Source organism: Pan paniscus, chromosome 1 (genome assembly GCF_029289425.2).
Source record: "Pan paniscus chromosome 1, NHGRI_mPanPan1-v2.0_pri, whole genome shotgun sequence".
NCBI lineage: Eukaryota > Metazoa > Chordata > Mammalia > Primates > Hominidae > Pan > Pan paniscus.
This window is the reverse complement of record NC_073249.2, coordinates 129,704,544-129,731,066: the sequence shown is the minus strand read 5'-3', so window position 1 is coordinate 129,731,066 and position 26,523 is coordinate 129,704,544. Positions and strand designations below refer to the sequence as shown.

Genomic DNA, 26,523 nt, shown 5'->3' with positions numbered 1-26,523 from the left:
ATTGAGTGACAAAAATTCTTGCAAATCAGGTAAAACCCAGGTTTCTGATTTCAATAAAATAGAAAGAGCAAGTCATCAAGTTGCTTAATCACTTTTGGTGAAGATCGCTAACTAATTTTAGGCTTACAATGGAGAAGGTGTTCAAATATTTAGGTAAAATGACTATAATAAACTCCTTCCAGTTTATTTATTTAGATAAACAAGGATTTTCAGTGTCTACACCTAAAAAAAAAAGAATAAAACTGATGATAAACTCTATTTAAGAATAATATGTCTTGATAGATACATGATCAAATTATTTTAAAAGCCATATGTTTCTCATTAATAAATGAATCTTCAATAAAATTCACTTTTATTTTGAATAATTGTCAATATTTATGATATATTCATGTTGTTTTGATAAAGTATAAATTATAAATTCTAACAATACAGGAAATAATTTATCATTTAAAGACTGAATCTAGGAATTTTTAAAATGTAAAAGTCCATTTATAGATATATATTTTGGTAAAGAGTACTTCCAAAGAGGATCCTTAAGATGTTCAAGTTTAAAAAGAAACATAAAAAAGGATAAAATTTGATGGAGAAATTGTTTTAAAATATGAGTTTAAGGAGAAAAAAAAGAGGCAAAACTTCCCACTCTTTGTTAGAGCATGTTTATGAATTTTTAAATGGGTGATGATAAATATAAAAAAGCACAGTGGTGTTATTTATTCCTAGTAGGTTTATTTAAAAAATGCTGAAACAATTTCAGTTAAAGAATTCATATTTGCAAAACATGGGGGATCATGTCTTTTGCTAGCACTTGAACTTACTGCTAAAATTCTCAGGTCAACTAAAATGAATGAGGAGTATATGGTTTATAACATTTTAATTGTAGGGTATTTGTAAGCATAACAATTTGAAAACCACAGAAATAATGTACTGTATATAAAATCTTCAGTACACTTTCCAATCCAACATTTTTTCACTGAATTGAATTGAAACGTTGGACTCTCCAAAAGCACAGCAAGTAAAGTTAAGCTGGCCTGACCAAATTCCTTTCTCTTCTCTATTCTGATAACAACTCTTATCATCACTCGTGTATAACCCTGGCAGTCTCCACCTTCAAGTATCAGATACCGTGTATGTGTCTCAAAGGTTTACTATGCCCCACACTTAAGGACCTCTTGGAATTTGAGGTGTTTTCTACCAGCCATTCACATGGTACTAAATTTTCGGGAATGCACATCAGGACATTTGTCTGTCAGAAGAAGGTTTCAAGCAGCTTCCAGGATTGATGAATAATATCATGAACAGTCTATAAAGATGACTTTGGAAGAGCTCAGTGCATAGTTTAACAGTGCTAACAGCAGGGACACTGCATTGAAATAGCATATCTCCACATCATTGGTTATCTCCTCCCTTCCACTAATAAAACGATAGCATTGTCTGGGGATGGCAAGAAAGCAGTAAATTAAGAGAGAAGAGCAGTAAGCTACCAGCACTGCTGTTTCCCACACTTTAAGGGTTTGAGAACATAACTAGGTAAATTTGCATGTAAGCACTGTCCTAGAAGAGAGCTGTTATTTCTCAATATGCTAGTGTCTACACAAAGTTAAGAAGAAAAACATAACATTTCAAAATCGAGAACTTAATTTTATCCTTGCCTAACTCACACCTGTTTCCTTTTCAAAGGACTAGTGATATCCATAAATTGTCTTCAATGGCACTCATAATAAATTCTCTTTGCATAAACAATGGTTTCCACTCAACATTTAATCTTAAAAGAGTGACATGTTATTCCCTACTCTGAGACCTCAAAGACTGTGTTCCACTTTTTCTAAGAATTCTGACTTCATTTACTATAATTTGTTTCAGATACTTAACTGTGGGCAGAGATTCTTATTTATTTATCAAATACTATACCCCTCTAATTTTACCACTGCTTAAAGCGTTTGACATTATTTTGGAAATAAGATATTCTAACTAAAATGCTCGATGATACTAATCTTTCTTCATCTACTGTTCTCAAAGTGTGGTTCCCAGATCGGTAGCAAAAGCATCATCTGGAACTTGTTAGCAGTGTACATTCTGATACATAAGGCCCTCCAAGCCTTATGTATCAGAAACTCTGGAGAAGAGGTCCAGCAATCTGTGTCACAACAAGCTTTCCAGTTTCTGATGCATGCTAAAGTCTGAGAACCACTGATCTACTGGAATCTCACCTCACCAAGAGGATGTTGATATGCAAAAATTGGCTACAGTTTACAAGTTAAATAAAAATATTTTTCTTTACTAACATAGATGAATCCTGATCCATAAAAGACTCATAAATATAAATCTTAAATCCCATAAATTAATAATTAATCTAATTTCTTCTTATGTAATCAGACATTTGCTTCTAGCAGGTTTCAAGATCTTCAACTACTGAGAGGCAATGACATTTTGATAGTCCCCTAGATTTAAGGAATAAATATGCTGGCTGTATAGTCAGAGTAATGCTAGAGAGTTTGGTCTGATGCTTAGGGATTTAGGACGACGAATGGATAGAGATGGTGAGGAATCTCATTCCAGTCATGCTCTCCTTTCCTAATTTCCCTTTTCACTGTTTGGTCTTCTCCCCCTTTTCCTTAGGGAGTCGAGTGATTGATAGCCTAATCCAATGACTGTATTACAGCTGCCTCAACTAGGACTCTTTTCCTTATCATTAGCAGTTAGCCTATGGTTAAATTCACAGCTCACTGCTTGGTACAGCCCCTGAGATTTAAGGGTCTGGCCTTTAGAAAATATTTAACATAAAACTGAAATCTTGACATACTGAGAACTCAGTTCTCTGCAAGGCTTCCTTAATTAATCCAATGTACTGTACCATTGTTCTGTATGAGACTGTGACATGGTGAACTGTTTCTGAAGCTTACAGAGATGTGTAGTTCTAAATTAAACAGCCACTGACGTGTACCTACACTGATTTTTTAGTACAGTAGATATGCATGAATCTGTGAATATTTAAATTCAAGCTCAAACAGTGACACAATACTTTCTAGTTTTACTTTCATAATAGAACATTTTTTGATTAATTTCAAGCTTGAAATCATTCTTTATGAAAAAACACACAGAGAGGAAAGAAATTTAATAATTCATTACCACTGCTGCAAAGGTAAGTTTTCTTAATATGCTTGTCAGAGTTCTTTGGTTTACAAAGTCTATCAAATATTTTCTTAGGAACTGGAACAGACATTAATTTATTTTCCTAATTTTTAACCAAAGGAAAATATATATAATATCCAGGTACCCATGAATTTGTTGGCTCTTAAATACTATTTGGTTCTACCATTTATCTGCGGAACAATAGTTATCTTAAAATACCTAAGGAAAGGATGTAGACCTTGATCTATGCTTTAAACCTTTGCCCTTGCTCCAGTCTGTCCATGAGCTGTAAGCGTCTATGAATATGGCAGCTGAGTCCCAGATGAAAAATTATGCATCTCATAAACTGCTATTCTGCTGAAATGTCAAGCCAAGGCAAGGCTGTACCTCAGACTCAGCACTTGGCATTTTCCTTCTGTCTGCTTTGTTGCCATGAAGCAAACATGAACAGTGAGGATTTGTGTAGGGCAGGTAGCAGGCGAGCTCACTGTCAAAAATCTATTATTAGGGCCCTGATCTCCTGCACAGACCAACGATGGCTAAACAGTGAGATACTGAGGCTCTGAGAAAGGCAACATAATGAAAGAGGGGATTCTTTGTCAATCTGTACATGAATATATTCAAATGAGCATTATTTAAATGAGAATATTTCTAATGGTAAGCCTCTCTCAACCAAAGTGATAATTTATAATAAAATTGTAATCTAGCATCTGTATTTGAAATGCCTACTTTTGACTGTTCTGCAAATATAGTACATACATATTTGTATAACAAGTTCTTTAATAGTTTGATCAGTTAAACTTGTAATAAGCTAAGAATGTTTTTACATAGGTGAATAACAGGCCAGATTTCTTGCATTACTTTTGTCCATACAGAAAAAGGAAAAAAGTGAGTATAAAATGGAAGGCTCTCCTTTTAATTATTCTTTTTGCATGAATTACCACATTTTTATTCATTTAAATTCTATCTTTATCTATCAGGTTATTTTAGATCTTCAATGTTAAAGCCTAAGCTCTTATCAATCAAGATGATTACAATAGGTAGCTTAAATTCGATGACAGATAATAGGCGTGTTTTTCTAAAAGCAATTTATGCATCAATAATCATGTGATTGACACATAAAAAAATCCAGCACATTAAAAACAACTTCCCAATTAAAAAAATACTAACACTGTTTTTTATGATGGAATTGTAATGTGTGGTGTAAGAACTTAAAGCAATCCTGCCAAAATCTTCAGTTGTTGGCATGTGTGAAAATAGTTATTTAAAGAAAAATGTAACTAAAACTTCTGAGTTTGTAATCTGTTTTGTTTTGCCATCTCCCTGATTTTACACAAATATTCACTAATAAATACAACAAAATAAGTGTATGATTAGAGTGGGTTACACTGGATTTGTGTTTACGTAATGCCCAGTAGCACAGTGTATGCTGCCAAGTTATTACTGCATTCTAACAATTCACGCCTAAGTAACTATCTTAAAAACACACATAAACTATGCGATGTGAAGTCGATGCCTAAAATCCCTTGCTAAGCTACTATATTGATTCACATTTGTGCAAGTTTTCTAAATTATACACTTTGTACTCACTTCTGGCCCTACACTGACACAGATCTACAAATTACTAGCTAAATTTCTAACTTGTACCTTCTTTTATTAGTATTTCCTATGTTGGATTTACAATGAAAACACCTTTAGGAAGCTAGTAACCATACAAGCCAGTGTCCAGTATCTCACACAGCTAGATTTCAAATCATTCATTATTCACTTGTAGACTCTAAGAACATTCATGGAATATTCCATTATAATTTATTTAGAAATACACAGTCATTTACTGGATTCTGTAATAACCTCTATGAGAGAAGTAACTTTGAGCTGAAACAGAAAATCTTAAAAGCCATCTTTTATGAATTATTCAGAAATCAATAATAAAGTTTATGTCTTAATACTGAAAAAAATGTGTTCTATTGTTGTAATTGTATAAGTTGATACATAATGAATAACTTCAAACAAGCATTCAAAATTTGAAGTTAAGAACAAGAATTTCCTTTCCTTTGGTGAAAATAGAACAAATTTGGCAAATAAAATAATGTAAAATAATAAGTTAGTTTTTCAAGCTTGTGGGAAGTAAATTATATTGAGCCTAAAGTGTCTATCATTATTTCAATTTAAGTGCCTTCTGCACTCTTTCCTATGTATGTGAATGTGCATGTGTTTGTAAGTGCAACACACAAAATATATACAGGACAATGAAATTCATTTCCCATTAATAAAAAAAAAGTTAAAAACACAAGGAACAACAACAAAAACTTCAAATGAATTCACCCCATTGAAAAATGCTTGAATACTGTTTCTCCCGAAGCACCTGTAAATGAATAAAGGTTATCCTCATGAAGTCAGCTGCAAGAAAGACATCTTTAGTTTATGCCATGCAGGACTGATTCTTAACCAGCTCTGAAAGAATCTTACCCACAGGGAGGATTTCATGTGAAAATGTCACACCACAGCTGGATAACACCATTTATATAGGTGATAGTAATCACTGATTTGGGGGCTATCTTAAGATGCCCTCATTATTTGGGAATGAAGTCAGAAAAAAAGGTCAAAATTTGAAACTAAAACAAGAAAAAAAGAAATTAAACTGGGAAAAATAATGAGTCACACAGTCAAGGATGGAGTTTATAATTGTTACTGAGATTAGGGTTTTTTCCAATCAAATAAGTCAAAGAATTTCTTCTTCCTTTCCTCTCTCCAAACCCAATAAACTATTCAGCTGTGTGATGATACATGAATTAACTGCTGTTTGATGCAACAGAAGTTTTCTGCATGGATTCTAGAAAAAGGAAAGGTCGTAACAACTTAGTGTTACATCTATACTGTCCAAAGAAAGGTACAGAATTATTTAGAATCAATGGTTTAGACAGAGTACTTATATGGTGGAGAGCTGAATCAGCCATCCTTGTTTGATAAAAAATATTCCTTTTGGATACCAAACAAGATTTCCTTTTATACTGTTCTCACTATGAAATCATCTGGTATATAATTCAACTTTTTAATGGAGCAATACTATGATGTATTTCTCCCATAATTGAAATTCAAGTTTATAAATCACTTTATTATGAGTTTGTTTCATATATTTAAGCACCGCCCCCCAGAGTTTAATCATCTGTAGATGAATTAGAAAAATTGCTTCTAAAATAGCAAAGCTGAGGATAAGACCTTGGAGTGAGGTCCTAATTTGCTCTCTTGATGTAACTTTTAAGCTACAGCAGGTAGAAGTTATCTTTCTATAGTCTTATTGACTTCTTTTATTTAACAAAAGAGACCTCCCTCTGAAACAGTAACTCTCAAAATATTTTGAAGTTAACTAAGTAAAAAGTGCGTTTTACATTATGGCATATATAAGTGTATATTATGTGTATAACTGAAAAAGAAGTTTGGCCAAACAATGCTTATCCCAACTATATGCAAAGCATTCTGACATTTCTTATTCTATTTCATTATTTAAAATGTTGATTACAGTTCACTAAACTTGATTGCATAGTATACTCATGAGTTGGGAACCAACCTTTGAAAGACATTGCTCTCAAATCCAGGCTACTTATATCGGAAATAATTCCACTGACATTCCTTAGCTGAGATCCCGTTTTCCCAATGCAAGTCACTGTCCCTTATTAGCTAATGCATTTTCTCTAGAAGAACATTCCTGAAATGTGCCCAGTTTTCTACAGCAGGTATACTGCTCCAGGTGCCTCACTATTTCCGTATTTAAACAAAACATAATCTTCATTTCAAAGAGCAGAAATCTTATTCTGAGAAAAATAATAACAATTGAATAAACAGCTAAAGAATATATTGCAAGGGGAAAATATCCTTCACTGGCAATGAAAAGTATGTATTGTGTATGTATTATGTATGTATTATGTATTGTGTTCAGGTGGCTATCCAAAATCTATTTAGTTTTCACTTTTTAAAAATCTGTGATTCATGCAGCATCTCTGAAAGCAGACATTGCCATGCTCTGAGAGAACACTTGAGCAGATATTAGCACTGTGCTATGGTAAATTTTTTAAAAATCTTATAAAAATATCTAGCTTATTTTGTGTAACTTTCAGTATTAAAGCAGCATTTGAAGTCCTGACAACCATATTTGATACAACTCTCGTAAAATTTGAAACCATTATTATTTAACACAATTTTGCTAGGCTAAGTTTTGCTATAACTCATACTGAAAGTACTCTGTTATAGAACTTGCTCTGTCCTAAAATATATTATCATTGCCTATTTAAACTGCTTTTCAGATTCTATTACCTTTAAACTTAAGCAAGCATTACTTTAAAGGAGGAAAACTATATTAATTCTGTCAATGTGGAGAAAGGCTATTTTCAAAACAGATTGTTTAATGTGAAGAAACTTAATATAGAACCTATTAGAAATGAGATACAAGTCCTTTAAAATGTTAGGGATTTTTTGTTGTTTAAAATGAAAGTTCTACCCAGGCTTACCTAAGCTTATAGCCCAAGTGAATATTTATATATGAATTTATAAATCTTAGAAATAGACTTTTATGGAAATGCTAACAGGCCGTGAGGTATGACTGAGCTTGTTTTCAGGTACTGCTATAATTTCCAGTGTGTGTATGCTTAAAGACTGCAACACAAAAGACTTTTTCTAATGCTGTAATTTTGTAGTTTTATTAGACTGAGTTATAGTATGGGAGAATATTCAGAAATTGCAGCTTAAATGAGAAAACATGAATGGTGTTACTTATATAAAATACTACTGCAATAGTTCTTTTATTAATTTTTAATGTTCAGCACCCTCTGTGACCTCCTTTATTCTCTTGCTGTCAACATGGCAGGCTGGAAAAATTGAAATGGGCTGACAGAAAACATAGTGCATGTTACAGCCCAACTCTGGAGTCTCTTGACTCTCTTTCTGTGGCACATGCTAACGCGGTCCACGTTATTCTGCATTACAATAATATTTAAGGCCCTGTTTGATAGCTCCTGATAAAAGCGAGCTGTGTCTGGAGCCTGAGCAGGTGCTCCTCGTCAGCCTTCTTTCTGACATTGTGGGAATGGCATTCAATTAAAAGCAGAATATAACCGTTTTTGTTCTTCATGGCTCACAGGCATGCTTCATACTCTCAAAACTGAATATCTCAGCATGGATAGAGCTTTATTTGTGTCTGTCCAGCCTCTTCCAAAAGCACATTTTGGTCTGATTCAGCAATGCTTTTCTTGAACAGTGGGGCACTGTTATGTTATGTATATTTACCACTTTCTCTATCACCAAGGAGACTAATCCCAAACCAGTACAGTCAAGAACCTTACAGCATTGTCTTTGCAAGACCAAGTTCATGTTGTCACAGTCACAGAGTGCACAGGGTAAAGATACTGAACAGGACCTTGAGATTAAAACCTCTCTTTCTTTTTCAAATTCAAGCGTATGCTGATGAGAAAGAGCGTGCAAAGGTGTGAGGTCTGCAAATGTCTTGTCAGCTGATGCTTAATTCAGTGTTTTAATGGCTTGTTTGGGACAGTTGGGACAAGGTTTTTGAAGAAGGTAGATGTCTAAATTCTAGGAAGAATGAAAACTAGTCCAGACCATGAAAAAGATATTATAATGAGGGTGCTTATATTTTTCTCTCAGAGGGCCCTCATATTAACCCTTACTAGTAAGTGGCAAAAGAACTGAGAGACGATGAGAAATTCTTAGGAAAGCTGGACCACAAGAGAATAGAATTTGTGCAAGACCTTATCTTGATATTCTCTCATCCTGTGCTGTCACTTGAGCTTTCATATTCAATCCGTTCTGTCATAACTATTAGGAATATTGATCAGCTATGAGTTATAAGAATTTGGGATCATAAAGGGCACAAAACTCTTGCAACATGACCTTCTGATTTTTCAGCAACCTCCAAGAAAGCACAATGCAAGAAGTGGGCAACACCTACCAGACACTCCTCCATACGTAGTTCGCTTTGCAATCCCCACTGCTGGCCAAGGTGTGGCATCAGATTTTAATCCCATCAGACCTGAGACAGTGTTAGTGGCTGTAACGCCATTGGCACCACCTGTGCAAGACACATCAACATTTTCATGCAGCTCTTATAAGACACGATAGTTAAAACCCATTCAAACCCTCACATCCCAGAAAAATGCATTCTATTTTATCTGGAGAACATGTCTTCTCCTCAAAGTTCTTCACTAATTTAACTCCTACATTTATGTTTAAAATTTTAAACATTAAAGAAGTTTTAATTACCACAACTTTACTTTCTCAATTATTATACAGACTTGTTGTTACCAAATGTTTTGTATTTGGTGTTATTTTCCAGGTAATTTACAATGTCTTTGCAAGTCAGGGTGCAATTTCCCTGGGATGGAACACAAGCATGCATGATTTTTGTATTCAACAGATATTTATTGAGCATGTGTTTAAGGAAGTCAGCTAGGCCCTATAAAATATGAAGAGAACTCATATGAAATTTCACATTGTGCAAATTGAAATTTCTTTTTTTCTTTTTTACTCATTAAAGTTTAATATATTGAATTGTTACTTTATGAGGTCATTTATTTTGGACGGGTTTGCTGTGACTGTGTTTTTTGTTCTTATAATGTGTGAAATAAGTGTTTATTAGGAAAAAATATAAAGGATCTTGTGTTTCCAAATCAAAGTTCATGGTCAATTTGCTAGCATGAGTCCAGGTGTAAATCTCCTGTGTTTGTGGGATCAAGTGCTCAATTGGAAACTTTTAAAATTGAGACAAAAAATATGCACGTTTGTAGGAAAAGACATACTTGAGTATGGCTACATAATGTGGGCCAATATTTACAATAGCGGGCAACTGATTCAAGTCAAGTTCTTACCTTCCTTTGCAGCTCTTGCGATGCTCACAATATCAGTGACATTTGGGGTCAGCTTGGCAAAAAAAGGAATCTGAACAGCTTGCCTAACCCAGCGGCAGATGTTCCGCACCAGCTCTGGATCCTGTTCAAATAGGTCGGTTAAATATAGAACATAATTAAAGAATTGTGATCAAAATGTGTACTGGAACAACAGCAAAGCTGGAGACGTGCAAGACAAATCCAACTTGACAATGAGCTACATGATATATTTCTCAAATTCCTCCTCAGTATTACACCTAGACTCATTAGGGAACTAAGGTTAACACACTTCAAGTGAACTGCAAATTCATCACATAAAGGTTAAATTCCTCAACAGAGCCTTTAGAAAATAAAATTTCAAAGAACAAAATGGAAGATAGTGTTTCCCACTTTCAGTTAAATATTATCAGGGATGAAACACAAACTTTTGATGTTAAGTACAAGAAACATTACAAAATTTCTAGTGATCTCATTGGTTTAAGCAAAATAAAAAATATTTAAAACTGCTGACTCAAGTGAATGATATTAAATCTAAAGCTTGTTGTTTTCATTATTAGACTTAGTCTTGACATGTATTCAAAATAAAATCTATCTATGACTTCATCATCAATCTACATGTGATATATAGTATATGCAAATATGGAATAATTCAGCCTTGTATTATACATGAGCTGATCAGTAACTTTAATTTACTTTTGTAAATGTTACCAAGATCTGTGCAGCATTTTCAGCACTCACAAACTTGAAAGAATTGATCAAAATGACAAAAATGAAATAAAATATCAAATGCTCATTTTAAAAAGCAAGAAATAGACATTTCCCTGTGCCTATTTTCTGTGATTTTCCAGGCTTTTATTTTCTCATGGGGCAAGTACCATTTAGAGGGCAAACACCTATCCTTTCCATTGAATAACTTAGCTACAGTACAGTAATGTTCTTTGATTTCAACACATACAATAGTCCTTTTTTTCATTACTTTTAGTGCAAAATTTATTCTGACAGGTACTGATAATGTGCTTTGATAAATTACCTTAAAGTATGCAATAGCAATTCATTATTGAACTTGGTAATATTATCTTAGCAAGTTAAAATGTTTTTGAATAAAAGAAAAACCCAGACAAATACAGTCATATATTTAAACTATGAAATAGCAGGCAAGCATATCATTTGTAATTAATGTTTTTATATGTAAGAAAGTTGCTCTTTGCATTTTAACCTTTCAAATTCCTTTAAGATGAGATTTGTAATGTTATAACCTTTAGAAGGAACCTTTTCACTTAGGTTTAATGTGTCTTGATCCATCATCCTGTATTACTCAAAAAGTTATGCATTTTTGTGCTAAGATACTGCAATGAGGTAATTTCTGTTGTTATCATCTCTATTAAGCAAAACTTAATACTTTTAAAAAGAAGTCTTTGGCTTGGCTTATTCTCTTTTTAGAACAGTAATTTCTTCATTAAACATAAATATTAAAAAAGTACTATATGGAAAGCTCTACAGGGCATAGTGTGCATTATGAATAGTAAAATGTGGAGACTTAGCTGTACAAATTCTAACTCATGAAAATGGAGATCTGCCCCTGCCCATGCAATGCTCATGAAATATTTATAACCACTGCACTGGTATTATGAAGGCAGTTGCATCTTTGTGACTTTCATTTCTAAGTTATGAATTTCCATGGGACTTAGCCTAGAAATGACAGTAACTCTAGATGATATGAATTGCATGTCCTTTGTGGAAGCTCTCTTTAAGGTAGACTTTGACAATAATTTAAAGATCACTTGAATGGCATAATACATGGAATGTGTCCTGATAAGAATTACTGAAACAAATTTGAAATATTATTTGGTTCCAATAGAGTAAACATTAATAATCTGATATAGGCTTCTAAGTGGCTTTCAATACTATTGACCCCCATGCCATAATAATTTACTTTGAACATCTGTCAGACATTTTTTCTGATTTTCACTAGGTGACTGCTTTAAATGACTGCCTCTTACCCATTGCTTAATGATCTGGAATTTGTTCAAAGTTTTTCAAATTCTTAGAAACACATGGTTTTTTTTGGTTAGCACTGTTTACTTGAATCATCTGTCTCTATTTTGAGATACCATAATTTGACCCTCCATGAGTAAATTTGACCCTCCATGAGTAAAGTTGACGGTGTTCACATATATTTTTCTCAACTTCATACTTAGGCAAGCCAGCTGCTGACTAATCATCATAGCCAAGAGTAAGTACAATTTGGCTACCTGAAAATTTTAAAAACAACTTCTAACCAAAATTACCATAAAAATTAATGATTGTTCTGTAAATTGCAATGTTTTGTTTGACAGGTATAATAGACAATATTCTAATACAACTAGAAATGTGGTGAGGTCAATAACATCATGAAATGAATCTATATACTTCGGGGAATTCACGAATAGACTGTAACTATTTATATTTTCCTGGTTTCTTCACAATTTTGATATGAATGTTCAAGATCTAAAAGCAATTAATAGTGTTTCTACATCTTGACCTTCTCATTTTCTAGTGATAGCATGAGATGGCTTTGCCTCTTGTAACAAGCCAGTTTTTAGAATCTTATTGAAATAAATAAGTTTTAGACAATTTCTAATTCTTCCCAAAATCTTCAGGATCAGAAATATACAAAAGTACTCTTATCTCTCAGAAAAATCGAGAGTTTACCATTACCAATACATACAAGGAGAAGAAGAAAAGGAAGAAGGAAAACAAAAAACAATTATTGACTGCTCTATTTCTGGGCACTAAAAAATATATGTTGTGTCAATGAATGAGGAATGAGTGAAAACTTGGCAACTTGGCATATTTTCACATTATTTCCTTATATATCCATCAAAATATAAACTATGTCTAGATTTAAGAAAAACCCAGCTATATTTTATGACAATGTCCAAAAGCATGAAATGTAGGAAGACTACTTTACAAATCACTGGTAATTCTGGGAAAAAGTGATGGATAATTAAGAAAAACAGAATAGCTTAACAAAATTTTAAAAATGTCTAATACACAAAAACGTCTACGTAGATCACAAAGGCTTTATTGGTGCTTTCTAAAGGCATTAATGCTTCTCCCTGAACATGATTTGCAATCTCTGTCACAGTAGTTGCTTGTCTTTGTGTGTGTGTGTGTGTGTGTGCATGTTCTTCAATACCTGTTAACCCTTTTGCTATTCAATGTGATCACCAAAGAAAGCTCTGAAGCAACAAAATGATTTCCTGTGATGGAGGTGCATGGCATTATAAGCAGAAAGACACTTGAAGCCCCTAAAAGAATGAGTGACAGATCTAGGGAGCAAATGGTGGTCTTGAGGATACTACGTAAAGTGAAGGTACCAGAGCAGACTTGTGAAGTGCTGAGAAGAGTTTTGATAAAAGCAAGCTAGAGGCAAATTTGGCCTATTTGAAAATTTTGATGAGGTACAGCCCCATGTCTGCCTGCAACTAATCTTATCAGGAATAGATTCCTATGAAAATCAAACAACGGTGACAACACAACTAGAAAAGGTAATGCTGAGGAATGCAGATTACTTGCTGCAGTAATGTCCATTATGCAAAACTGGTTGTTTTTAAAGCTTAATTTCTAATCTGGGACACAAGATAATAATTTTTAATTATAGTAACTACTCTGTATTTAGTTACACATTAAGGGAGTTCTATAAATGACCCATCCTGCTGCTTTTGAGACCCTGAAGATGACCTCTTCATTGTAGAGCAGGTATTTCTACCAATTACTTAGGGCATCAAATCTCACTGGTTTCATGTCCTCTGCAAAGGAATAAGCACTACAGAATGAGACTGAGAATTTCCTGATAAGCTAAATCACAAGTGAAATTTTGACTTGAAGAAACATTTCTCTCCCATGTACCTAGTAATTTTCACTCTGTACAATTCATTTCAAAATGGCTTTCTTAGAATCTGGCATTTCAATAAATCCACTGAAAAATTTTACCAGTTATAAAATGTTTTTCACTAAGCAGCTCTTCAGTCTTAATTCATATGACATGCCAAGAGGTGGCTAGAATTTTCATTACATCCATGTTTCTGATGGAAAGAACTGGGGCCCAGAAGATCAATCTGAGTACCAATTTCACCTTCTTAATTTTCTTTCCCATTATCATGTCCTAAACCTTCATCTTCTTTAGCAAAATTGCTCCCTGAAGTGAAATTCAGCCATCAATTGTAAACTAGAACTATCGAAGGCTTCTACTTCACTTATTCCTGTAAGACTAGAAGTAGCTGCAAAATAATGAGCAAAAGTGATGTATTATCCTTCTATGTCAATAAAACAGGACAGGCAGTCAACTGTTCCAGGTACAATTATAATATTAGTGAATGCAAAGACTATGTGTTGAAATGGAGATGTTTTTATTAACTATTTTTTAGCATGTGTCCTTCTTGCATCTGTTTTTCTGACTTAAGTATTCTAATGGTGGTCCAACCACTTTGGAAATTAGTTGTGCAGTTTCCTAAAAAGGTAAACATGGACTTACTAATCAACCCAGAAATTCAACTCTTAATTATATATACAAGTGAGATGGAAACATATTTCTACATTAAAACTTGCACATGAATACTCACAGAAACTTTTTCAAAATAGGCCCAAATTTGACATAATGCCAATATTCATCAATATGTGAGTTGAATAAACAAAATTGCTGCATATCCACGCAATGAAATACGATTCAACAACAAAAAGAAACTAATGAATCATGCCACAACTTGGAATTAATAAAACAAAATGATGCTAAGTTACAGAAGTAGACATTATATGCATACATTTATTAAAATTCTGTAAGAGGAAAAACTATGAGTATGGAAAGCAGAGCAGTAGTTGCTGAGACTGAGAATTAGGCTGGAGGAGGAATTAAGTGGAAACAAGTATAAGAAAATTTTTGAGGGTAATGGAAATGTTCCATTTTCTTTAAAGGATAACTATTGATATATTTGAAGATATTAAAATTAAAATGTTAATATATTTAAAAACATTGTGAAAAGACAAGGCACAAAGTGGGACAAGATTCTGAAGCACAATTCATAAAGGAGTAGTATCCAGAATATATAAAGGACCACCTGCAAATTAATGAGAAAAATGGGCAAAACTTTAACATACTTCATTCAACATAGCATACTTCATTGGATTTCATTCAAGATGAAATCCAAATGGCCAAAAATTTATGAAATGTGATCAGCCTTATGAACACCTTTCACATTTTTTCCATATAAGGACAATGCTCATTTAAACCACAATGTGATGCCATTATATATCTACCAGATTGGGGGGTTTGGGGGAAAGTCAATACACCCTGGGGAGAATGTAAATCAGTACAAGAGTCTTTGGGAAACAGTTTCACATGATCTAGGTTCCACTCTTACGTACATGTCCTTTTAAAGATGCAAACTCCAGAATACATGTTCAAAATATCAATAGTAGCACTGTTTGAAATAGCCCCAAAGTGGAAAAAATCCAAATTGTCCATCAAGAGTAAAATGAAAAATAAATGGTAATATAGTCATACAATGGAATAAACACACTAGAGCTACATACAATGATAAGGATGAATCTCATAATGCTTAGCAAAAGAAACCAGTCTCAAAAGTATACAATATAATTTGATTCATATAAATTCCTTAAATAGAAAGTAAATATGGTCTTTAGAGACATACATATGGGTGATAAAACTACGAAGAAAAGCAAAGCAAAGAGTAGGGATGGTGTTAAAGTGGACAGAGAGGGTTGTGTTAGGGTGGGACATATAGGGAGCTTTTGAGGTGTTGCAGATGTTCTATTTCTTGACCTGGTGGTCACATGTTGTGCACATTATGAGTTGTTAAAAAATATATGTGTGTGTGTGTAGGTATCTGTTTATAAATGCATACATATATGTTTCATGTATGTTGTCTATATTCCACAATAAGAAAATATACAAATGACCAGCAAATATGAAAAGACATCGAATCTCGCTAGTAATTAGAAAAACAAAAGAATAAACATGATCACCTATCATGATTTGCCGAAAATGTAAAGACTGATAATATCCCTCTTTGCTGAGGTTGCAAAGAAACAGGCGTTCTCATAGGCTCTCAATAGGAAAGTAAATTAATAACTCCTTTTTGAAGAACAATGTGGTAATATGTATAAAAATGTAAAGCTCATCTTATTAGTTTTAAATTCCAGTTCCAAATACCTAGCCTAATGAAATCCACATGCATTCAAGATATGTGTACAAAGATGTCTGCCATTCACTACAGCATTGTTTGCAGTAGTGAAAAGAAAAGAATAAATGTCAATATGGGAAGATTTGTGAAAAGTACTATAATCCATACAATGAAATACTATGCAGCCATTAAAAATAAATCTTTATAAACTGACATGGAAAGATATCCAAAACATATTAAGTGAACAAAAGCAAGACACAGAATAACACACAGATAGCCTAATCCTGTTTTTAAAATATAAATATGTACATATATTTATATAGAGGTCTGAAAAACAGACTATGCATTTATGCTGTAACCTGTTAGCAGTGATTACCTCTGAAATGTTCCATATTTTGAATGTGGTATAATCGGGTATAGACATTTGCCAAAACACATCAAACTCTACACTTAAGTGTGTTCATGCTAATATAGGTAAATTATTTCTAATATAGATAAATTTCATCTATTATTCTAAAAATAATTCTAAAGGCACTCAAATGTAAATAGAAAAATGAAAGAAAGTGGCATTGTAGGTAATGCGGGTTCTACCCTTTTGGCAAATATTTATTGACCATGAGGCACTACAAATTTTCCGTGCTGAACACTAAGATGAATGAAACTAGAGTCTGCAAGGAAATGCAAACCAGGCACACAATAAAATGGACATCTGATATTAAGTGTCACAAAAGACTAGACATCCTGAAAGTGTTCTATCATTTCAGCTTATTTCAGAGCGTGTAGCATAGAACCTGAGACATAGTAGGCATTCAACAGTATTGGTGAATTGATAGAGCCTACACCACACAAATTGACACTGACTTTCTTATTTCTATGAACTTGGAGGAAAATTGAGAGTACAGTATACTGGGTCCAGGATAACATAATAGATAACTGTTTTAGGTACTATATTGGATAATACAGATTTAGAGATATGTAATATGCTATCCCTGTTCTTTAAAAACATAAACCAAAATACTTTACAATCTAGGGGAGACAAATGCATACAACAAACACATAATGTGATTATAAAATGTTGTAACTGTATATACCTGGAATGTGTACATGTGTGCCTGTGTGTGTGTGTGTGTGGCCACTTCCTTGTGCCTTAAATAGAAGATGACATAGACCCACCTGTGTGTCCTCTCCTCCCCAAGCACATAGCCTTCTCTATTCTGTTTCTCATTTCAAGTTTTTTCTTATTTTTCTCTTTCTACCTGGAATGCCCTTCATTTTTTGTCCCTTGAATAACACCCTTCAACGCAGCACTCCACGACAAATCCTTCCATCCCACTTCAGCACAGGATGGATTAGTAAATGACTGCCTCTTTAGTGCTCCTATAATGTTTCTTTACTACTGCATTTATCACAGTGTTTTATAGTCATCTTCTCTGTTTAATAATCAATTTCTTTCTACTAGACTATTAGTCTTTTAGGGGATGTATTTTACTCTTTTATCCTAGCAAAGAGCCTGGTACATGAAAGACAATAAATACCATTTTGAATGAAAGAATGAAGAATTTCTAATTGCATACCAGCTTTCTATCATGAACCACAAAACATTTGCATCTCCTGTTCCATGGAGCCAAAATAAGCTGGAGATACAGGATATTAGCAGCTCTTGCTCCAGGAGCCAACTGAGTTTGAAAACAGTCTTTTGATGCTCTCCATCAGTGAGCTAAAATACTTGGAGAGAACTGTCACCTACTGTGGCCTAGAAGTCCACGAGAACCCACCTGAGGGCCCAGGCTGACCATGATCCTTTCTGTCTGAACCTTTAATATATTGAGGGCTTTTCCAGAGTTTGTACCTCTGACCCTGACCCTGCCTCAACTTCCAGTCTTTAGTCCCTGGGACCTTGAGGGGAAGGGAGATGCTGTCCATATTTTTATCAGCTAAAGGGAACTATATTCCTGTTTTGTTCCTTTAAATATCATTTCTGGTGAATATAACTTAATGATGTTTTTTTTTCTTCCTTTCAGACAAAATTTCCCTAGTATACCATTCCTCTGACATTCTTAGTGTCAATGCTCCCCATTCCACTTAGTCTCTAAATTTTTTTTTTTTTTTTTTTTTTTTTTTTTTACAAATGGACAAGAATTGCCATACACTACTCACTGTTTAGTTAATTCCTGACTGCCAGCATTCTTTCAGGCACTATTTTAATTCTCTGCGAGGACTCTCAGATCCTCTCCACCAGCTCACTTCTTTACTCTCAAATGGCAGTGTTAATTGTAGAGATCAGCCCTCAAAGCTGTTCAAATTTCAGATCTCCTCTGCCACAATTTGTCCCTATGGAATCAGATTCAGATTTCAGAGAATTATCTTGCTTCTGCTGGCTAATCCCAACAGGAAATCCACGGCCTCACCTGGCCATGGTAATGAAGTTTGAGAGGTACCTGCCCAAATAAACAGATCAATGAACACCTTCTGCCCACAGTTTCATGGGCTATTCTAGACACTGAGCCTCTCAGGGGCACTGTAGCACTATTGCTATTTTAATATGTAAATACCTTGTCTCTATTCCAGGAATCCCATGTTGCATCAAAGAAATGGAAGCAGGGCTCAGACCCTGCAGGGTAGAGGGGGCTCTGCAATTTAAAGGGTTAACTTTCTGCAATGTTGAGGAGTCGCATAACTTTTCACGAGAGCTGATGAGTAGATATGCTAAAGTAACTAAGTTCTGAAAAGGTCTTAGAAAAATACATGCAGAAGCAGGCAACTGCAACAGACACAGACATGAACCACTCAGATCTACCTTCTGGAACAGACTCTGGCCCAGCTGCAGGAGTGTGGTGAGCTGACTGCCTCTAACTGCTTCCTCCTTTAGGTGTGCCTCGCTTTTAAACTGGGGTCATGCTCCTTTCAGGGAGACCCCAGTGAATGATAGCAAAACTGTAGTACAAGGGTCTAGCTATTTCTGGTGAATGTGGGACTCCTCTAACAGGCACTTTTTGTCCTGAAGCTCCCTACTGGGCTAGCAAAGATTTTTCTTGTGTCTATATCAGGGTCCAATGGCTCCCCTTTTCCAATTTTGCTTCCACTTTTTTCCTTTCACAAGCATTTCTCTCCAATAAACCTTTGGCCCTCCTAACTCCCTCTCTGTGTCTGATTCCTGGAGGACTCAACTGACACAACAGTTCTCTACTTGTATGAAGAATTCTCCCTGTAAGAGGATTACGCTATATTCTAGGAAAGTCAAAGAAGAAAAAAACTTGCCCAAGTGACCCCAGGATATCTTACTGAGAGGAATTCAAGAAAGCTACGCTGAATCCAAACGAATCTCTCAAATTTCTTCTGAATTCTAGTTCTACCCTTGGCTTGACAGAACAAGGTCTCTTGGAATGCCCTGAATACAGTTAAGCCTTGTTGGTGACCTACCCAGCAATAGCCAATATAAGCTCAGGGGAAAGAAAAGGTCCAACACCAGGAAGCAGGGCTAATTTTTTTCCTAGAAAAAGACTGCTTTTACGGACATGGCAGGAGACAATGATTGAGTGACCTCTGCAAAAAGACAACTCAGAGACATCCTTAAAGAGTTTGGACACTTACTTGATCTTTTGATTCAGAACTTGCTCAAACTCACTATTGTGATGTGGGACTCTGGAAGCAATTGTGCAGATGCCCATGGATGAAGGACATGATGCTTTTGTGTCCGCAAGACAAAATTATCCATCAAGGGAGGATGGCCAGAGGAATCAGCGTAGATGCTAATACTCATTCCAATTCTTTGTCTCTTACAGATGCAATCAATGACAAACCTCTTAAAAACATCACTGAGAGGCTGGGCACATTGGCTCATGCCTGTAATCCCAGCACTTTGGAAGACTGAGGAGGGTGGATCACTTGAGGTCAGGCGTTCAAGACCACCCTGGCCCACATGGCAAATCCTTGTCTCTACTAAAAGTACAAAAAAGAAAACAAACAAACAAACAAAAAAAAAAACCAGGCATGGTAACACATACCTGTAATCCCAGCTACTCAGGAGGCTGAGGAATGAGAATCTTTTAAACCCAGGAGGTGGAGGCTGCAGTGAGCTGAGATTGCATCACTGCATTCCAGCCTGGGCGACAGAGCAAGACTCTGTCTCAATAAAATAAAATAAAATAAAATATCATTCATTGAGAGGTCAGATGAAACTTCTTCCAGGTGTGTTGGGCCTCCAATGCCCTCTGTTCTGAACTGTACTCCATTCTAATGTCTGCCTTAGCTTTCATAATCCATTCTGCTTGTTTGAAGTCTAGTTCTCCCTTTCCACTATCTGTACTCTACATTTCTAGACTTTATCCGTTGTTCACTTCTTCCTGGATTGGATCCCTCTGAGCCTCTATGCCTGCCTGAATTGACCTAAAGTTGCCTACCTTGCACCCATAATTGATCCATGACTTGTCTGTCACTTAGGGGCAGCCATTCCTTTCTGCCTTATAATGTTTTTCTTTACCTATGGTGTATATTCCCAGGTCTATTTCCCTTGTCTTAGCTTTTATCATGTTTTTTTCTAAAACCAAGATTGACACAGGTTCCATAGGCCTATCTTCACAGGCAAACAAAAAACTCTTCGAGAGCCATACATTGGCCATATTTCGCAGTAATTAGGACACCTCCAAATCTTCTACATTAAAGCATTTCAGAATAGTTTATTCTTTTGTTGAATCCTTTATACTGAGCCAAAAAATGAGCTTGAACTTTAAGTGTGGGATATTATTTATCTTTAAATTAAAATGCTAGTTTTATCTACCATATAAAAAGGGTGTCATCCATAGTTTGCTTATTAATGAGGGTATGCAGCATAATTTGGAAGATCTTAATATATGGAGAAACAGGTCATGCACACATTTTCCTGATACCACCAGTAGGTGTTCAAAATTGTGGACCAGCTGAGCCAAAATGAACCCCAGCAGGTTTCCTAATCATTGCTTAGAACACATTAAAAAGACCTCAGTGGGTTATGAAATATAGGCAGCTGCTTGCCCTACTATGTATGGATTCATTTTGGATAAGGGCAAGTGTGTATGTAAATGTATAATAAGGTGTTTTTATTCTTTGCAGACTTCAAGCAGCTTGGCATTTGTTTTCCTAATGCAAAGCATTAGTGTAAACAATATAACAATTGATATTTTATACATCTGCTGGTCTATTCACTTAGCTTATGTATTTCAGTGCTAGACTTAGAAAACAACCACAAGCATAAAACCTCAGTATTTTTATAATTCCATATTGAAGTGAATGATTAACCAACACAGGGAGGAAGCTAGTGTGGGGCACCATTCTGCCCTGGAGCACCCACCATGCTGATACATTTAGGATGAAGAGAGTCTAGGGAAGTCACGCTTCTGTCCTGGGAATGTTATGAAATCCAAGCAAGAAATAATTACTATTGAGGCAATTTTAAATAACCTGTCAGAGAAAAACTGCAATCCCTTGGCAATGAATGGTTCCGACTAAGGAGAACTCATCTATAACAAGTTGGTATAGTTCTTTAAAGAATTTCTTCCCACTGCTGCTGTAGGAGCTGGAAAGAAATATCTAGGCCATTTTGTTTGTTTGTTTGTTTGCTTGTTTTTGCCAGCTCTGTGGACTGATATCCCTTTTTGAGGTAAATACTCAAAACTAAATACTAAAGGAAATAATCATACTAAGGAAATACTAAAGTGGGTGACTTTGGTAGAAGTCTTTGGTGATAATGTGGGATAGAGAAGGCTTTAAACATGACCTTTTATAAGTGTGGTATTCACAAATTCAAAATGAAATTCATGGATACTGGATTTTATCTAAAATCTTTAGCAATCTTGAACCTAAAAATCCTTAAATATATTTATTATACTCATGTGGTGGTTTATAAGCATACATGTCATAAGGGGTGTGTCTGTGTAAAAAGAGAGTTCTCTATTTTAATCTTTCAGGTGTCAAGGAAAGGAAACATGGCAAGGTTACCCCATTTTGGGGAGTTTATTGCAACTATACATGGAAAAATAAAAAAGTAAGTGAAATGTTTTTGGTAAAGGAAGAAAGAGCTAGGCCTCTGGGGACTGGGACACCATCAATCATTTTGTGAGACATACAGCAGCTCTAAAGAGCAGCTCCTGTTTTCTTGTTGTTCCTTTAGGAATGGGTGTCTATTGTTTTAAGGATTAAAAACTCTGCAATACGAATACATCTGCCCTTATTTCTCAGCATCTCTTATTCCATTTCTACTTCTACTCACTTTCTCCTTTTTCCTATATTAGCTTTTTGGTTCTCCAATTCAATTTTTTTCAAAATTGAGTTGAATTTGGTTTTCCGATTCAATTTTTTTACTATTTTATATATATATATATGCATATATATATGTGTGTGTGTGTATATGTATAGGCATATATATGTGTGTGTAAATATATATGTATATATACGTATCATATATACACGTATATATATCCACATATGTGTATATATACATATGTATATATGTATACACATTTATATACATATATACATATCATATATGTGTATATATACACATATATACATATCATATATACATATGTGTATATATACACGTATATATACACACACACACATATATATACATATATATATAATATATTTAAAAACAAATCCACAGAGAACAACACTCAGTACAAATAGCGTTCTTTATATTTTGGCTGTCTGAAATTTGACTTCCCTTCCTATTTGCAGGAAATTTAAATCATATGAAGCATTGGTAGGACACAGGAACTATCCCCATTTCGCAAGTCTTTGAAAAGAGGGTCTTACTCTTTCTACTGTCTTGCAACCAAAAAACCAGTACATGATCCAGGCCTAGCCAACTGAAGATCCAGCCCAAAGTTTTAACCTCACAATCAGAAAAGTGGTTAAATTGTATTTGTGGTAGTGTGTTGTGCAGCATCTCCTGACAGTATCCCATGATGGCAGTAGTGGTGGATATCAACCCTGGTAGAGGCTGGATTAGCTGGACAACTCTTGGTGTTCATTCTCTGAGCCTTTTCGTTTTTTGCCCATTTTCTAAGCCTACTGTTCCTGCCTTCTTTGATTCCATAAGCCATCTTGTATCCTGCCAATAAATCTCCTTTCACTTCTGACAGCCAGTCAGTTTCTGCTGCTTGCAATTAAGAGTGTTAATTGATACAGGCAGTTGGCCACTATCCAGTGTGGAGTGACATTATTGCCTGGGTTATGGCATCACACTTCCTGACAAGTTGCTGACCTCTTTTTATTTAGTCTCCAAGTGGTTGCTTTTTGCTCAGGGATACAATATCTGGTCCAACAAATTGTGGTCAAGGTAGCCAGGACACACACTTTTACAGCAGGTGTATGCCAAATACTGCTTCTGTTTACTTTTCTTTAGAAAGGAGCTATTGGCCTGGCCGAGCAGGTCCTTAGTTTCATGGACTATGTGGAAATTACAAGAGTAAGGCATCAACTTTGTCCTCAAAGAACTTACAATCAAGTTATAGTTTCAGTTGTGACACTTAAACTATGTCAGGTTCAGTAGAATATAAAAATGGCCTTTAGAATTACAATATATCTCTATTCCTCTATAAATCATTTAGCATTTTAATATGTCATAATGAGTAAGCCCTCATATAATTCAGGAGACCCTTGCAGAAAGAAGTGATAAATAGCACCCAGATCCAGGAAAGCTTTATTTGAAATGTATTAACAGTGGCTATGATTTCTACAAGATGGATATGTAGACAAAGAACAGTAATATAGTCCATAAGGGAAAATATCTTGAGGCACTGAAGTTAAATTAAAATATGATCTCCCTTTCATTCTCAATACCTGCATGATTACCAATTCGACAAGGATCTTTCAGTTATCCCAACTCAACTTTACAGAAGTGCCTGAAGCCTACATTGTTGATAAAACAGTTGATGAAGTTTTCATGGGGGAAAAAAATCTTTAAAGTGCTTGATATACAAAATCATATTAGTACTAAAACAGATGGGTATTTACTTTTGCAATATTCAACAAATGCAGAGTACCCAAAGGACTGCTAAATTTAGATAGTTTAATACTTTGCGCTTTTTTTCACTTAAAAAGGAACATACTATGGTGAACTTTGCTGGTTATGTAATTAACATCTAGAAGCAGCAGCACCTAATTAGATTTTTACATCATCTGGGCAAAGGCAGCATCCAGCACTATAAAGAAGTCTTTATCTCATACCTTTCAAATTGCTACTATTCCTAGAACTTAACATAAAACTGCTAAAATCACAAATGCAACTCACAGATTTCTTACTGCTTTTTCCTTTTTCTGAAAGTGAATAATTTGTGGGAATACTGAAACCTTCTGAATCTGGACCAATGTCCTTAAATGAGCACTTGCAACCATCCTGCCTCTAACCATGAAAGCTTTACAGTCTTCATGGTTTACGCCATTCTGGGTTTGGTAAAATAAACAGACATAAAAATGATCCAAAACAATCTGTTCTACTTGAAGTGTTTATGAAGTGAATGGAAACTTAGCGTGGAGTGATTACTTTTTATTAACTTCTAGAGTGTGTGTGTATGAGAGAGATGTGAGGAGACAACAGTGAAGGTGATTGTAGTTTGGAATCTTGAGGGATTCACAAAATCACTGGCTGGAGTAGAGCCTATGGAACAATGTATGACTAAAAAATACTTAAGAAAAGGTTCAAAAGCATAGGAATGCATGGTATCATATGAAATGGGAAGGAAACTAGTGCATATGAAGGAAACAGGGAGGAGACATGTCCACATGGTTCAGCTAGAGTTTAGGGTCAATTTTTGAAAGATTTTGTGCCTTATCCTTTAGGCAATAAGAAAACATGGAAGGCCATATGTTTAATCCATGTTTTAGAAACATAACTCTTCCCCTATATATGTCTATGGGGTGAGAGTATAAGATAAGAGTCCAAGCAGGAGACCAATCAGAAAGAGAAGGTATGGCTAATGTGAAACAATGTCAGTGAAAATCAATAATTTCAAGTGGACTAGGATGTTATTTTAAAGATGAATGTTAAAAAGTTTCAAGATAAGGACGAATCAGAGTTGGGGAATGAAAATTTAAAATTTTGCAGATTTCAATTGCTGGAGGATAGTAATGTCATCAATCAAGTTAGGAAACACAAGAGAAGCAGGTTTTGGCAAGGGCTGGGGAAGGGTGAATGAATTTCAGATACATTGAGTTTGAGGTCTCTATGGGACATCTACCTGAAAGAATCTGGTTGAGAGTTAACAGCAATCTGGATCTCAGAAAGGAGTTTTGGAAACAGATTTGAGAGTCATTGGCATAACTCTCAAATTAAACTCTAATTAGTAGATGGTGGTTGATGTCTTGTGAATGGATGAGAAGATGGAAGGAAAAGGGCTTAAGCTTTGGGATCATTAATACTAAGGTGCAGAATCCTTATAATGGTCAGAGAGAGAGGAGAACAACCAGGAAAAATATAAATGAGAAGACCACTTCCCCTAAAAAAGATGTGGATGAAATTATTGAGGTAAAATACTGCAGAGAAATTAGGTAGAATGAAGACTGAAATGTAAGTAATAGAATATACCACTCACAGTTATTGGCAACTTATGGGAATGTAGTTATAGACACCTAATAAGATGGAAGGCAGATTGCAAGGGGTTAAGAAATTAATATTTGCAAACATATAGTCAAAGAAAACTAACAATTAATTAATCTGAACTATCAGAGTCTATAACTGTGTTTTACATAAAATACGTATAAAACAAATATAGCAATTAATTATCATTTTACAGTTCTCACAATTAGAACTAATGACATGATGAAAGAGATCATCTGTTATGTTACAAGGCAATAAGTGTATGTAAAGATAAAGAGATTATAAGACATTTTAAAATAAATCAATTGTGGTTTAAACAACATCCTGAATTCTTACAATGTGAAACCAGCAACTGTCTGAGACTCAAAATGAACTTTGCTTATTAAACACATAATTGAGATCACAGGCCTAAATAGGACCTGAAGAAGTTCCCAGACAATATTAAAACTAACATATATACCACAGTTAATGATTTTCCAAGTCCTCTCACCTATTAGCTTTACGGTGCTTAAATCATTCTAGCTTTCTTATTTTCTTTCAAATTATCCCTAGCAACAGATACAGTAGACTCTGCTTCTCATAATATTTATAATCATCAAATTCCAATGAATATCTTTCTTATCCTGCTACAGATTAAAATCATATCTACTTGTCTTACCTTGAATGAGAAAAGAAACAACTATTTACCATAATTCATTCAATATTCCTACATTATATTTTTCAAATGTTATTTTCCTGATTA

General features: G+C 34.7%; 1 protein-coding gene across 6 annotated transcripts in view; it reads right to left on the bottom strand.

Annotated features, from left to right (window-relative positions):
• The window catches only part of DPYD (dihydropyrimidine dehydrogenase), an 840,660-nt gene that overhangs the window by 218,659 nt on the left and 595,478 nt on the right, over positions 1-26,523 (bottom strand). For all 6 annotated transcript variants that reach the window (XM_055115757.3, XM_034931766.3, XM_008960543.5 and 3 more), the window contains 2 exons: positions 10,005-10,125; positions 9,089-9,208 (listed from right to left, as the gene is read on the bottom strand). In XM_055115757.3, the coding sequence (XP_054971732.2) occupies positions 9,089-9,208; positions 10,005-10,125 (241 nt within the window). The remainder of the gene's footprint in view (positions 1-9,088; positions 9,209-10,004; positions 10,126-26,523) is intronic.